This window comes from Aquila chrysaetos, chromosome 10 (genome assembly GCF_900496995.4).
Source record: "Aquila chrysaetos chrysaetos chromosome 10, bAquChr1.4, whole genome shotgun sequence".
Lineage (NCBI taxonomy): Eukaryota > Metazoa > Chordata > Aves > Accipitriformes > Accipitridae > Aquila > Aquila chrysaetos.
The window spans coordinates 11,068,545-11,083,897 of NC_044013.1; the positions used below are offsets into that span (position 1 = coordinate 11,068,545).

Sequence of the window (15,353 nt, forward strand, 5' to 3'; positions counted from 1 at the left end):
TCCTGCTGCTTCCCCGCTCCAGCACGGCTCTCCGGGGACGCCTCGCTCTTCCTGTTCTCCTGACGGGAGAAGAGAAATCTGGAGTCTGTCTGCGCCGCTCCCCCCTCCTCCCACCACGTCTCACCCCCCAAGTTGCTGTTTTCCGCAGAAATGTCAGGCTCGGCTCTCCTCTCCCCCACTCCTCCTGTTTTTTTTCCCTCTAATCTTGGCCTTCGTCTCCAATTACTTCTTTCTCTCCTCCCTCTCTCTCCAGAGACCCTGATGGACACGAAGTGGGTGACCTCTGAGTTGGCATGGACAACTCATCCAGAGACGGGGGTAAGTCTGGAGCCAGCCCCGGTCCCGACCTCCAAAGGGCATGGCTGGCCCCGGCCCCACGGGAATCGGGCTGCTTGCCAGCGCCTTCACGGAGCTGGCTGCGTCTTCCCCCTTCCCTCCCGTGCTTATCCTCTTGCCTCGCAAAACCATCTCCTCCTGACTCTGTGCCGGCGGAGCGGGAGTGCTGTGGTCCCTGGCCCGGGTTGCTCTTAGTCACCTTGAAGACCAGGAGGGTTGGGACGGGTGGAGGTGCAGCTGCTTCTCTTCCCTGTTGACTGTTGCCTGGTCCCCCTCACCCCGTGCCGTTCGTGATGTGTCCGTGGCACTGATCGCCCCTGCCGGGGGTCTAACCCGCTCCCCTTTCAATCACAGTGGGAAGAAGTCAGCGGTTATGATGAGGCCATGAACCCCATCCGCACGTACCAGGTGTGCAACGTGCGGGAGGCCAACCAGAACAACTGGCTTCGCACCAAGTTCATCCAGCGCCAGGACGTCCAGCGCGTCTACGTGGAGTTGAAGTTCACCGTGCGGGACTGCAACAGCATCCCCAACATCCCCGGCTCCTGCAAAGAGACCTTCAACCTCTTCTATTACGAGTCGGATACAGATTCTGCCTCTGCAAACAGCCCTTTCTGGATGGAGAACCCCTATATCAAAGTGGATACAATTGCCCCGGACGAGAGCTTCTCCAAGCTGGAGTCCGGCCGTGTGAACACCAAGGTGCGCAGCTTTGGCCCTCTCTCCAAGAATGGCTTTTACCTGGCCTTCCAGGACCTGGGAGCCTGTATGTCCCTCATCTCCGTCCGGGCTTTCTACAAGAAATGCTCCAACACCATTGCTGGCTTTGCTATCTTCCCGGAGACTTTAACGGGGGCCGAGCCCACTTCTCTGGTCATCGCGCCGGGCACCTGCATCCCCAACGCAGTGGAGGTGTCTGTACCCCTGAAGCTGTACTGCAACGGTGACGGCGAGTGGATGGTACCCGTGGGAGCATGTACGTGTGCCGCCGGATACGAGCCCACCATGAAGGATACCCAGTGCCAAGGTATGCGCGTGGCAGAGTGACCGTGGCTCTTGTCCCCGCGGACGCGTTGGTGCAGAGGAGGTGGTTTTGCGTTGAGCTCAGTCTGTTTTCAGAGGCTTGGGAGCTGGGCAGGCTGCCTGAGGAGGGAGCAGGGTGGTATTTCAGCAGACTAGTCTGCTATTTGACTCAGCACCTAGAAGCCTTAAAGCCTTCATGGTCTGGACTAGCACGGTGTCTGCTGTGACACACTGGTTAGCATCCGCCAGTGCTATCCTCTGCAGGATACAGCTCCTTGCAGGGGTACAACCGTGGCTCAAGGCATGGTCCTCAGCAGGGATTGGGCACGTTTAAGCCCCTGAGCATTACCAAAACCTCCCTCTCACCCCTGCTGCCATGTCCAGCGTCTCCCCTTTCTCCCTCCTGTGGTGCTCGTGGCTGGGGCAAGTGATTGTTCCTGGCAAGCATGATTTCACGCTGCTTGTGCGGAGGCACTCGGAAACCCCAGTGGTGAGCGGGCCCCTGCTGCACTGGCTGCGGGAGAAGCCATGCGGATGCGTTCTCCCACTGCCAGCACTGAGGGCTTGCAGCGGGGAGGGTGGGGAGCGGCATGAAGGCAGGGGAGCCAAAGCTCCCTGTCCCTGCTCAGAGGGAAGGGAAGAGCATCCTGCACATGGAGATACTGGGGATGGAGAGCCACCCTGAGCAGCAGGGTAGCCCTGTGCAGGTCCTGCAGCTGCCGTGCTCTCCCATGACAGCTTTGGTGTTGCTGTTTCACCCCAGGTTGGGTGTATTCATAAGGAAAAATCTGCCCAGATGGATGTTGCTCTCCCGTGGGCCAATTTTGTCCTTGGGAGCTACCTCTGGCACGCAGGACCCTGCCCTGGGGTGGCTGGGGTTTAGGGCAGCAAGGTCACCGCTCCCCTTCACTGGAGGCGTTGCGCAGGGAGCAGGACGCCAGCTGGGCCCCCAGCGCTGGATGCCTCGTGCTCGCCGATGACGGGATGCTTGGCGCCGGCCCTTTGCTCTTGGCAGAGGCGATTTGGGACGGCCCGTGACGTGGAGCTCGGGCCAGGCCAGCCTCTCCGCTGGCTTTGGGAGCAGTTTAGCTGTTGGCCATACCGCTGCGGCTGGTCTGGGAGAGCTCAGCCTCCACAGGGCCACGGCCCTGCTGGGGAGCCTCCAGCACCATCAGTGCCAGCACAGCCCTGACTTCAGTGCCCTGGTCCTCTGCATCAGTCTTGCGAGCAGCCGATCTGGCTCCTCCTGGGGCAGATGGACACCGGTGCCAGGCATCCATCACTGGGTGAAGATCCCACACTTGAAAGTGTGCGCTGGTGTCCCTGCTCCTGGGGAGCCGGTTTCCTTCTTCCTTGGGCTGGGAGATACCAGACCGTACAGGGTATTTGCTCTTTCCCAGCAGGGAGTGGGGTTTGGGCACAAGGTGACACTGTTTCCAGCCAGCCTCTGGGCTGTGCCGAGCAGGGGCATCTCAAGGAAGGACCAAGGCCCCCTCAGGGCATCGCTGCAGCCCGAGGCAAGGTCCCCTCTCCGCATCCCCCGAGCCAGGCAGACACGCATGTGGCGGCTCTCCCAGCGCCTTTGATTTCCCCCCGCAAGCCCCGGCTTCTTCCTCATCGTGCAGGGAAGCCACACTGAGCCACGGGCACGTCTCCATCCGGCAGCCTGCTCTCTTGCTGGGCAGAAGCGGCGGTGTCCTCACGTTTCTCTGGGAAAGTTGTGCTGCGCTTGTAGGATCAGATTTTCCGCCATATGATCGTGTGTTTTAAGTGGAAACAGCTGAAGAAGGGCTGGGAGAAGCTGGAGCCACAGCTCCCTTTTCTGCTCTCGGCTGGATGTTCCCTTACCCCATTTTGGCAGCCCAGTACCGCCGAGAAGGCTCTCGGCCCCCGCGGCGCAGGGAGAGGTGCGGATGCGGCCCCGCAGAGCTGGCGTTTTGGCAATCCCGCCCCAGGGAGCCGCTGAGGCTTCACCGCACGGGTGAGGAGTGCTCTGGAGTGCCAGATGGCATTTTAATAAATAACAATACCCAGTTACTGCTTAGATGGGATAAGCCCTGTTGTAAGTCTCCCCCTTTCCCCAGACTTTCAGTGGCCTTTGAAGATCTCCTCCTCCTCCTCCTCCTCTTTATCTCCATCCAGAGCCAGGATTAGACCTCGCATTCAGACCTGTTACAATGCGGCTTGTATCCTGGTCCCTCGGGAGCCGAGGGCTCATCCCGCCCGGCTGAAGGCAGTTTCTTTGGCATGCTTTGTAATGCGATACGCCAGGCTGGTATCTGGCGCTCTAGTCCTGAGTTGCCACAGCATTGATTTGGCATCTCATTCTCAGCCTCATTATCTTTATTTAATTAGCACACGGCCCTTCTGGGGGTTGTGCCACTTCCCACACGCTCCCCGCCACGCAGATCTGCAGAGGCAGCTCTTGCAGGACGAAGAGGAGCTGCTGGCCAGGGAGGGGGATGAAGGCTCCCACATGCCTCCGCAGGCAGGGCTGCGCTGCCTTCGCCCCCTCGCACGCCGAGCCCTGCGTCCCCTGGGGTTCAGCCTTTCCCCCAGCCCCGGCCCTTCTTTTGGTTTGCAAGCACCCAAAACGTTCGGGGGATTCGGTGTCAAAGCCTTCCCCGGTTGCGCAGGCAGGCGGTGGGAGTTTCCTTCGAGCAGTGCGGGGCTCCTGGCGCAGAGCAGCCCAGTGCGTGGCACCTCCCCAAAAATGCTCCTGGGCACGTTCACCAGGGTTTGCACTCCTCATGTTGCTGGCTTCACCCAAAGACAGAAAGGTTTGGGGTCTGGCTGGCCTCCGTACCGGGGCTAGCAGTGAGCCCCCTCCTTGCATGGCCCTCGGTGCCCACGGTGGGGTCCTGAGGGGGGCCACAATGTCCCCAGAGCCTATGCCCTGCTCAGGAAGGGGCTGAGGCTGTGTGGTGCGGTCGATGGACACCAAAACCATAAAAGCACCCAGGCAGACAGTGTGCAGCGTGATGGTGTGCTCTCCTCGGACTCATTTCTCAGCTTTTCTGATGGCACCAGGCGCTGTATTTTTGGGCACAGTCAGTAGGTGACAGCAGGTCAAGCTGGGGCCAAAATCTGAATTTCTGTGAAAATAAATTTCCCTTGCAATCAGTGACTAATGGAAACATCACCTCGAATTAAAAAAAAAAAAAATGCCAAGCAAGCATTGCACTTGCCAACTGTTTGCAGCTTTGCATTGCAACACGGGCTTGCTGCATGAAACCCAGGAAGTGAAACTGCCTGCTATTAATTGCCTGGGCTTCCAGATCAAAGGCAGCTCAGCAGCGCAGGCAGGGGAGAGCTGCCGGTTTACAGCCAGGCAGCTCCACAATGGGTTACTTGTAACACGGTCGAGGAAATCTGCCCCTGCCGTCCTGCCTGTGACCCGCTGTGGCTCAAGAGGCAGCTTTGCTTATTGAAAATTTTTTTTTCTCCTTTAAAAAAAAAAAAAAATTTGGTTTCCCGCCTGTTCTTTGGATGCCACTGTTCAAATCCCTGAGGGCTCTTTCCCTTCTCTCCCCTTCAAATTTACTCCATTCACTTTTGGACTGTGCTAGTGTGAAATATTTCCACCCAAAGGGTAATTTAAAAAAAAAAAAAAAAATCAAGTGCCTTTTAAGAGAGACTTAAAAAGAGAGTTACCGCCTCAGCTGTAGCCAGGCTGTTGCTTCCACGGCTCTAATCCATCTGCAGCCGCTTACGAAAGCGGGAAGGGAGCGAGCCGTGCAGGTTCATAAAGCACAGATCGTCCCAGGCAAACTCGATTGCTGCCTTTAGAGAAATTACAGGGTTGCTGGACAAAGGGATGTGATCGGTTTAATTTATCTAGGCTCAAGCGAGGCGTTCTGCTTCAGTCCTACAGGGAGAGAAATAGCTGGAAGGATGCTGCCCGGGCTGGAATAGAGTCGTGTGGATGGGAAAGCAGTCGAGACCTGAAACAGGGTAGTTTGGGGCTGGTATTTCCCGATGTGCCGTGGGCTATCCCTTCCTCCTTCCCTCCCTCTCCCAAGGGAGGGGACCCCAAAGTTTTGGGGTTGTACACAGGGTTCGTTGCTGCTTGCCCGCATCCCATGCAGTAATGGAGGCTGCCTGCGGGATGAGTCACTGCTCGCTGCTGCTGCCAGGAGGGTTTTATTTCGGTGTTTTTTTCGGCTCCCTCCCTTGGACTTTATTCACCAGGGTGGGGACTGTATTTGGGAAGAGTGCCCTCCTCTTCCCCCAGCCCTGTGCTGCAGCTCTGCGAGGCAGGATCAGGCCCCAGAGGTGGGCGACTGATGAAAATCCCAGAGGGGCTGCCAGAAGCAGCCGGATGGCTGGCAGCGGCTGCCGTGCCATGCCGTGCCGGGTGTGCGATGCCCTGTAGTGGGTGCAGGGGCAGTTTTGCAGCAGCCCCAGGGCTGCGTTACTGCCCCCCTCCCTCCTGCACCCCACATAAATCCCCTCTGCAGCTGATCCCGCTGTCAGGCCAGGCTGCGTCTCCCTCCCATCAAACCAGCAGCTCCTCTTCAGACTGGGGAGCTCCGCTTCGGTTCCCTGACCTGTTATCCTGTGGCTGTCAGTGACTGTCATGTTCTCCCCAGAGGTGACCGCAGCCTGGCACCAGGAGATGTGATCTGTGTGCGGAGGTTCAGGGTTGTTATTTTATTTGAGGACACTTCAGCAGGAAAAGTGCTTATGCAAACCTCTCGGTGTGGAGCGGGGAGCCTGGCTCCCCGGCTCCGGCTGGATGGAGTCACGTTCCTGCTCTGGAGCTCCCAGGCTCGTTCCCCAGCGTGCCGGCCAAGACAGTGGTTGTTGTACAGGCAGTTTCTTGCAGAGAAGAGATGACACAGCGGCTTATCCACCGGGGACCTGGGATCAACTTTCAGCTTGGTTACAGCCTTCAAATGTGGCGGCTGAGAGCTGTCACGCTGCCACCGAGGTCTTTATGCTGTGATTTATTAAGCGGAGTTGGAAACTTAAACACTGGAGTGCATCTGGGCCTCGGTCCCTCTCCTGCTCTTCCTCTGCTTAACAACAGGGCTGGGATGTGCCTCGTCCCCCTCCTGCCAGGGTGGCATAAGGGTGCAAAGAAATGACCTTTATCCCTTTTGCCTGCGCTGGGCACTCCTGCAGGATGGCAGGCAGCTGCCCAAGGACGGCACTGCCCATCCCTTCCTCCCTTGTCCGGGAGCGCGGGAGGTCACTGTCCCCTCTGTGCCCATAACCCACCAGGCACCGGCTGGCGCTGAGCATGCAGGAGGCCAGAGGCCATCATCCCTCCTGCGTCCTTTGCAGAGCACCTTACTGTCCCTGGCTGCCGTGTCACACTTGGACTGTTGGCTTCTCAAAGCTCGGGTTGCTCCAGCTTCACTCTCTCCCCAACAAGCCTGTTATTTCAGGGGGTTTTGTCCCTGATGGATCTGGGCTCCTGTCCATAACCGAAGCATGTTTGGCAGCTTTCTGAGCCCAGAGCGTTCCTGTCCAAGAGGTTTCAGTCATCTCATTCCTCAGCAATCTGGTTCCTTATGTGTGAATCTGCATCCACCCAGTTTGAACCGCCCGGGACTCTGGCTGGGGTGGGTCTGCCTTTGCTGAGGCTGCTCCGCTACCTCTGGGCATCTGCTGTCCACGTCTTTGCATTTCATGGTGGCGAGGGTGGCCTGGGCTGGGGGTACGGGAGCCCTGGACTTGCTCACTGCGGGGACGGTCTTCATCTCTTGCAGAGGAGCAGGTCTGCGCACTCCTTTGCCCTTCAGCCTGTGCAGTTGGGATGGGCTAAGCTTTAATTTCCAAAGGGAAGGCCCAGAGGCTGGGTGAACTTGGGTCAAGGAGCTGGAGCGAGTCCAGCCATGTGGTCGGTCCTGTTTTGACCAAAGAAGAGTCTCCTTGCCGGAAGGCTCGTGCCCTGGGAGTGGGAAGCAGCTCCTGCCACCCATCCGGGCAGAGGTGCTGGAGAGCGCACGGTCCACAGGTCCCCTCCTCGGCAGTGGGGTGCCTCCCCCCCGGTGGGGCTGCTCACGCATCCCCTTGCCCGGCAGCACTGCGATGGAGTGGGACTTCTCCCCTGGGGCTGCTGCTGCTCGGTGCCTGGGCAAACTGGGGTGCCAGGACGGCACCCCGGAGCTGTGTGCGGGTCCCCGCGGGGCCGGCCGGGCAGCGTATGACTCAGCAGCGCTCCATGCCCCACGCATGGGGCTGCAACCAGCTGGAAAACTTCCACGGAGGGTGTCACGAGATGCCTCATAGCAGGAAAACTTCACTTGCTACAGCCTGGTGAAGCACCGGGAAACGGGAAACCTCCTCCTGTTTACGGGGTGATGTGGTGACAGGCGTGGGAGGTGGGACAGAGCTGTCGGGAGGGTTACGTGCCCTCGGGAGCTGCCCTAACCCCGTCAGGGCGATGAGGATGTGCCCCCCTCCAGGGCCGTCGGTGCTGATGTGGCCGTGGCAAACAGGGTGATGCCAAAGCAGAGCCGGCGCCAGCAGGTCTCTCACCGCTTTGGCCAGCTGTGAATGCAGAGCACGAGACCCACTTCCTTGGGGCAGCGCTGTGATAAATCAGGCTATTTCAAGGTGTGGGTCGGGTTTCCGAGGCCACTCTGCCCCTTGGCTCAAGTGCCATTAATCCTTTCACGTGCCCCATGTTACAACTAAACACCCCGTGGTGCCAGCCAGGCCAGATCCCAGGACTTGTGGCTCCTTGAAGGACCCTGATCGGAAGCAGGGGGGTAGGAGGCGGCAGCGATGCCGAAGCAGCTCCTTAGCCAAGGACCTGCAGGAATGTTTTAATCTCGCTCAGCGCTCCACTTGAGCCAGCCTCGGCCTCGGGAGGTGCCACCGCCCCGGGGGCTGAGAAGTGGCTGAAGAGCCCGAGGCGGAAGGTTTGGGGCTAAGTGGCTGCATTTCGGGTGGCGGAGGCCTCTCGCAGGGGCTGCTTATTCCAGCCTTATTTCCCTGGAGAACGGATCGCTGACCCTATGGAGGGTGCTGGACCTGGAAACCAGCTGGGGAAGAGAGCGTGGCAAAGCCCTTGGAAAGTGCAGTGAAGAAACAAAACCGGGGACGTGTTCTCCTGGCTGGACCTGCCGTGACCCCCATACTGCTGGTGGTGACCAGCTCTTCCCATCTCCGACTGCCCCAGGTCTGCTGCCGGAGCACAGCGTCTCCTGGGCAGAGCTGTGCCTGCGCTGGCGGGTGCCCCTGCCCTGTGCCAGCAGCCCGCTCTCGCCTGCCCTGCCCAGCCAGGGCCACCGCGTCCCTGGGCATGGCTGACGGCGGTGGGAAGGCTTGTAGGTGGCCTTTAGTCCTCAAGCCACTGATCAGAGATTTGGCAGGGCAGCGAGGAAGGGTCTGCCCGGCCTTCGGGGGAATGGTGGATGTCTTCTGGGTGCACTTTATAACTCAGGTCTGTTTTCCTTTCCTCCAGCGTGTGGGCCGGGAACCTTCAAGTCTAAGCAGGGGGAAGGTCCCTGCTCTCCCTGCCCTCCCAACAGCCGGACCACCTCAGGAGCAGCAACAGTCTGCACGTGTCGAAATGGCTTTTTCCGGGCAGACACGGACCCCGCAGACAGCGCCTGCACCAGTGAGTCCTGCCCTGGGCGAGGAGGGGAGGCAAGGGGAGCTGTGGAGTTGGCGGGGGTCCGCGTCTGGGGCAGGGGGAGTGTGCTGTGCCCGCGCCAGAGGTGAGCCAGGCATGGGGGCACGCCATCCCTGACCCCCACATTCCCTCCGCAGGCGTCCCCTCTGCCCCTCGCAGCGTCATCTCCAACGTGAACGAGACGTCACTGGTGCTGGAGTGGAGCGAGCCGCAGGACACGGGTGGGCGGGATGACCTGCTCTACAACGTCATCTGCAAGAAGTGCAGTGTGGAGCGGCGCCTGTGCACCCGCTGCGACGACAACGTGGAGTTCGTGCCACGCCAGCTTGGCCTCACCGAGCGTCGCATCTACATCAGCAACCTGATGGCCCACACCCAGTACACCTTCGAGATCCAGGCCGTGAACGGCATCTCCAACAAGAGCCCCTACCCTCCCCATTTCGCCTCTGTCAACATAACCACCAACCAGGCAGGTCAGTGGAGCTGCTGGAGAGCAGGGGCTGGCTCTCCGCTGCAGAGCAGAGCAGGGATTTCTTGCTGTGACAGCCTTGGAGGCTGCAGTCCTTTGTGCTGCCGAGTTACTGGGCTCTCCATGCCTGCATCTAATCCCCTGGGTAAATTCTCCTCTCCGTTTAACGCATGTCCCTGGAGGACATGAGATCAGAACGCATGCAAGTGGAGAAGGGCAGGGTTGGCAGATGCTCCAAAGAGCTCTGGATCTCCTAGACCTACCCCAGAGATGTTATGCCTGCTGCGAAGGGAGGAGGAAGGAAATGAGATTTCTCCCCTGTGGGCCTGTGAAGGCTCAGCACCAGCTCAGACCTTCACAGCCAGCGGAGAGCTCTGCCATTCCCTCCTTCCTCCCGCTCTGGCCCAGCTCCAGCGTGCTGGTAATATCCAGCCGCCGCGCTCTGATCTGATTTCACGGGTCTTGTCGGTGGGGTGGAGCGCAGAGCTCCTGGAGAGTGGAGGAGGAGAAGGAGCCCTGGTTTGGGCTGGCAGGGCCCTTCCCCGGACCAGTTTGCAGCTAGGCGTGGGGTGAAGCATTACCTCGGTGCTATTTCCGAGGCTCCCCTTGGTCCCTTATCACCTTGGCTGCCAGATGCTGAGACCGCACCTCCCTACAGAGACTTGTGGGAGGCCAGTCTCAGAGCTTTTCCATGCCTTTCCACTGAGGTTATCCAAGCAGGTCCCAGGCAGACAGTCCCCTACACTGATGTGGGATGGTGGAGGGGGGAGCCTGGCACAGATGGCTCATTCCTCCCCTGCCCTCTTTCCTAGCCCCGTCTGCCGTGCCTACGATGCACCTACACAGCAGCACCGGGAACAGCATGACACTGTCGTGGACTCCTCCGGAGAGACCCAATGGCATCATTCTTGACTATGAGATCAAGTACTCAGAGAAGGTAAAGCAGGAGGCAGAGCAGCTTTTTCTCTCCTCCAGCCTTTCTGGCTGGCCGTCAGCACTGTGGCAAAGGGGGTCCCTGTAGCGATAGTGCCTGGGGGATGTGGGAGCCAGCAAAGGGGGGATTGCTTCACAGAGGTGACACCCACATGTCTCCCCTACAGCAAGGCCAGAGCGATGGCATCGCCAACACAGTCACCAGCCAGAAGAACTCAGTGCGGCTGGACGGGCTGAAGGCCAATGCTCGGTACATGGTGCAGGTCCGGGCACGCACCGTGGCTGGATATGGCCGCTACAGCCTCCCCACAGAGTTTCAGACAACTGCAGAGGACGGTAGGGTACCAGGGCTGGGCTGCCTCTGTCGCCCAGCCCTCCTATGCTTGCTCCTTTCCCAGCCTGACTTCGATTCCTGCCTCCCCCTCTGTTAGGCTCCACCAGCAAGACTTTCCAGGAGCTGCCTCTGATAGTGGGTTCAGCCACTGCAGGGCTGCTGTTCGTCATTGTTGTGGTGATCATCGCTATCGTCTGCTTCAGGTACTGGCTTTGCAGGGAAGGGGGGTTCAGAGCTGGGTTTGGGGGTTGCTTGTGTCTGCCCCAGAGCTTTCCCCCTTGCCTGTGGGCAGAGCTCTGGCAGCTCCAGTCTGAGAGCAAAGGACTAGACCTGCCGCACATGGGTACCAGAGCGTGGGTCCTGTGGGAGGACTGTGCATCTCTGCTTCCCCAGCACCAGCTGGGGCTCTGCCTAGGCTCCTGCCATCCTCTCTCAGCACAACTAGGCCATCTTCTCCCATTGCACCTTGGGTGGAGGGATGGCTCTGCTCGCAGGCTGCCGGAGGGGAAGCTCTCTGGCATAGGCTGTCTGTGCTGGGATTTGGAAGCTGGCAGTCAATGTCTTTGCCCCATCAGGAAAGGGATGGTTACTGAACACCTCCTCTCGTCTCCTTTGGGCAGGAAGCAACGCAACAGCACAGACCCCGAGTACACGGAGAAGCTGCAGCAATACGGTGAGTGTGAGAGCCCAACAAATGGGCTCTGCCTGCCCTCTCCCAATTCCACCCCCATGCGCAAGCGAAGGGGCAGCCCTCGCTAGCCAGGGACCGGGAGGGATGGGCTGACAGCTGGCCAAGCTGTCTCGGCATCTGTCACCCATGTGGCATCCCTCCTGGTGATGATTCCTCTGCCATTGCAGTCACCCCTGGGATGAAGGTCTACATTGACCCCTTCACCTACGAGGACCCCAACGAAGCCGTCCGGGAATTCGCCAAAGAGATAGACATCTCCTGTGTCAAAATCGAGGAGGTCATTGGAGCAGGTAAGTCCCGGGGCTAGGCACAGCAGCAGCTGAGACCGCCACCCCTTACCCTGCCGCGTGGCTCACCGTGCCTCCCCCTTCTCCCCTTCCCCAATGCAGGGGAGTTTGGCGAGGTGTGCCGCGGGCGCCTGAAGCTGCCTGGCCGCCGCGAGATCTTCGTGGCCATTAAGACGCTGAAGGTGGGCTACACGGAGCGGCAGCGGCGGGACTTCCTGAGTGAGGCCAGCATCATGGGCCAGTTTGACCACCCCAACATCATCCACCTGGAGGGTGTGGTGACCAAGAGCCGCCCCGTCATGATCATCACAGAGTTCATGGAGAACTGCGCACTCGACTCCTTCCTCCGGGTGAGCATCCGTCCCCTCCTGCCCTGGGCTGGGGGCTGCAGCGCATGGGGGACAGCAGCTCCGAGCCCCCCTCCTCCATCTCTCTGCATTGTTGTGCTGGCATCCCCAGGGCTAAGCTGTGCATAGACATCGTGGGGTGGGGCAAGAGGGGTGGCTCTAGGGTGGAGGAAGGTGGTGGTAGCACATTGGGATCCTTCCCCAGTGTGTTTGGGGTGTTGCAAACCCCTCTGCTCTCTACTCTTGCAGCTGAACGACGGGCAGTTCACGGTCATCCAGCTGGTGGGAATGCTGCGAGGCATCGCCGCTGGCATGAAGTACCTTTCAGAGATGAACTACGTGCACCGGGATCTGGCTGCTCGCAACATCCTGGTCAACAGTAACTTGGTCTGCAAAGTGTCTGACTTCGGGCTCTCTCGCTTTCTGGAGGATGACCCGGCCGACCCCACCTACACCAGCTCCCTGGTATGGGACACTCGTGGTGGATCCACCGATCTGGGAGTAGGGGGAGACGCCTCAGGTATGTGCTAAATAATGGAGCTGTGTATCCGTGCAGGGGGGCAAGATCCCGATCAGATGGACGGCTCCTGAGGCCATTGCCTACCGCAAATTCACTTCAGCCAGTGACGTGTGGAGCTACGGCATCGTCATGTGGGAAGTGATGTCCTACGGGGAGCGACCCTACTGGGACATGTCCAACCAGGACGTAAGTGCTCCCTGGGGAGCGGGGAGCTACGGACTGCCCCAGGGGGGAGCCCGGGTGGCTCACAGCCTGCCTCCGTATGTCTCTCCACAGGTGATCAATGCAGTGGAGCAGGATTACCGCCTGCCACCCCCCATGGACTGCCCCACGGCGCTGCACCAGCTGATGCTGGACTGCTGGGTGCGGGACCGCAACCTGCGGCCCAAGTTTGCACAGATTGTCAATACGCTGGACAAGCTCATCCGCAACGCTGCCAGCCTGAAAGTCATCGCCAGCGTCCAGTCTGGGTCAGTGGCATCCCCGCTTCCAGTCAGGACTTTCCCAAAGGGAAGGGAATGCTGGGGTGGTTGGGACTAGAGATGTGAGAGGGCAGGGATAAGAAATCTCCCCCGCTTCCAGTTACATCTCTCTGTCCCCTGCTCCCTGTGACCTGTGGCTCTCTTGCGCTTTAGCATCTCCCAGCCACTCCTGGACCGCACCGTCCCAGATTACACCACCTTCACCACTGTGGGAGACTGGCTGGACGCCATCAAAATGGGACGGTACAAGGAGAACTTTGTCAATGCCGGCTTTGCCTCCTTCGACCTGGTGGCGCAGATGACTGCAGAGTAAGTACCCGCTTGTGGAGGAGGGAGAAAGCTGGGGCTGGAGCTGCTCTACACTGTCCCTTGTCCCTTGCCTCTCCGGCAGCTGCCACCTCCTGCCTAAGCATGTGGAAGGCTGAGTTGTGCATGGGGTTTTCCCAAGGGAGTTGAGGTCTGGGATTCAGCGTGCAGTCCCCTGTGGTGTTAGAGGGACACTGAAGCTTGGCAGAGGGCTGTAATGAAGGTGGATTGGTCCCTCAGCCACAGCTAGATGGGGCAGGGCCACGTGCTGGTATTGGTGCTGGCATGGGGGCTGAGTCTTCATCTTCTCCTTGCAGAGACCTGCTGAGGATAGGGGTGACGCTAGCAGGGCACCAGAAGAAGATCCTGAGCAGCATTCAGGACATGAGGCTGCAGATGAACCAGACACTCCCGGTGCAGGTTTGACCGCAGGGGACTCTGCATTGGAACGGACCGAGGGAACCTGCCAACCAGGTTCAGTTTGCGGTGCAGCCCGGCTTCCCGTTTTCCCCTTCACACGGCGCTCCTCTGCCTCGGACGGTCGCCTGGGACGGGATGGGACGGGCTGCCCTTCCCTGGATCGGAGGCACTCGTGCCGAGAGGGAGCCCAGCTTTTCGTCCCGTGTCCTGGAGCGGCGAGGCAGCAACGCATCTTCATATTGAAGATGGATTATGGGACAGAGATGGCACATCCCGCTTCCCGCCCTGTCTCGGTGCTCATCGGTTTGAAGAGTTGTTCTGCTTCTTGGATTTCTTTTCACCCCCTTTTCCCCCCGTGTCCTCACTTCCCTCCCCTCCCCGAGGCCACAGACTGTTGACCCGTCCGCTGAGTCCGTCGGATACGTCCGAAGCCTTCCCTAACTCTGGTCCCCACCTGGAAGCAGCCGGGGGAGGCCGAGCCAGCGACAGGGCCGGGGCCATCGGCCCCAGACAATCACTCCTCTCCTCTAGCCCTGGCGGCCCCTCCGCCCGAGGGTCTGCACTGGAACGTGTCCGAAGGGAAGGCTTCGCTCCCTTTCTTGGCTTTGCACGCCAGAACCCGAACCCCATGAGATTTACTATGCAGGGAGTTAGGCAAAAAAAAAAAAAAAAAAAAAAAAAAAGAAAGAAAAAAAAGAGATATATTAAAAAAAAAAATAAGAGGGAGCAGAAAGGGGAGGGAGGGGGACCAGGCGCCCAGCTCCGCATCTCTTACCCTCTTGGTTCTCCTGGCCGGCTCTGGACCGCAGAGTGAGGCCGTCAGCACGTTTGCACAGGGACCCTCCGCCCCCGGACCGACGGCAGCCGCGCTCCCCCCTCGAGGGGCCGGAGAGCGGGGCTGGGGCGGGGGCTGCGCCGGGGGCCGAGGCCCGGTCTCCCCCAGCCTCCTCTTTTATGCAGAAGGAGCGGGTGCCGCCGGCGCGGCCGCCCCGCTCCTGACACACGCTGTGATTGCTGCCAAAAGACTCACTCACCTTTCCCTGAGGATTCACTGCAGCCCGGTTCCTCCAAGCCGAGGGAGAGACTCCCAGCGTGCCTGAGTGTGCGTGAGTGTGTGCATGCGTGCGTGGGTGTGTGCTGGCCGGCAGGACTGTGTGAGGCAATGGGCAGAATAAAGGCAATAAGAATTTTACTGGAGTTTCCTTTGCTCGATCGCGCTCTCACTGGATGGGCCCGGCTGCCTGCGGCTTCGCTGCCCATCGGGGTCCTCCTCCTCCTCCTCCTCCTCCTCCTCCTCCTCCTGGCCGGCCCCAGGCTGGCTCTGTGCCCCTTTCTGCTCCCCCCATCTCTTGCTGTCGCATATTCGGGTGGTCCCACAGGGTCCCCCTCGGCACCAGCGCCGCTGCAGGGTCGGGCCAGGCAGCGATACCGTACCCAGCCTGCAGCGCCTGGGGACCCGGCGTGCTCCCCTGTGGGGCACGTAGGGTGGAGGTTGAGAGTCCCAGGGCAGAGCCAGCCGTGAAACTCCCATCTAATGCACTCAGAGATGCTCATCATTTTTTTTTCCCCATCCCCTCCTCAAGTCAAGCTGGAACTGTGAGAACCAAACCCGGT

The 15,353-nt window shown here is 59.8% G+C and overlaps 1 protein-coding gene across 4 annotated transcripts in view; it reads left to right on the forward strand.

The window, feature by feature from the left end:
* The window catches only part of EPHB3 (EPH receptor B3), a 29,368-nt gene extending 14,439 nt beyond the window's left edge, over positions 1-14,929 (forward strand). For 2 of the 4 annotated variants that reach the window (XM_030028794.2, XM_030028795.2), the window contains exons 2-16: positions 254-318; positions 691-1,363; positions 8,780-8,935; positions 9,088-9,423; positions 10,232-10,356; positions 10,520-10,688; positions 10,784-10,889; positions 11,262-11,359; positions 11,545-11,667; positions 11,767-12,014; positions 12,261-12,476; positions 12,568-12,717; positions 12,808-13,001; positions 13,167-13,322; positions 13,637-14,929. In XM_030028794.2, the coding sequence (XP_029884654.1) occupies positions 262-318; positions 691-1,363; positions 8,780-8,935; positions 9,088-9,423; positions 10,232-10,356; positions 10,520-10,688; positions 10,784-10,889; positions 11,262-11,359; positions 11,545-11,667; positions 11,767-12,014; positions 12,261-12,476; positions 12,568-12,717; positions 12,808-13,001; positions 13,167-13,322; positions 13,637-13,745 (2,916 nt within the window). In that variant the 5' untranslated portion in view covers positions 254-261 and the 3' untranslated portion in view covers positions 13,746-14,929. Of the gene's footprint in view, positions 1-253; positions 319-690; positions 1,364-8,779; positions 8,936-9,087; positions 9,424-10,231; positions 10,357-10,519; positions 10,689-10,783; positions 10,890-11,261; positions 11,360-11,544; positions 11,668-11,766; positions 12,015-12,260; positions 12,477-12,567; positions 12,718-12,807; positions 13,002-13,166; positions 13,327-13,636 lie in introns of those variants that run through there. The other 2 variants (XM_030028796.2, XM_041126870.1) reach the window with 2 other exon arrangements.
* The last annotated feature ends 424 nt before the right edge of the window (positions 14,930-15,353 follow it).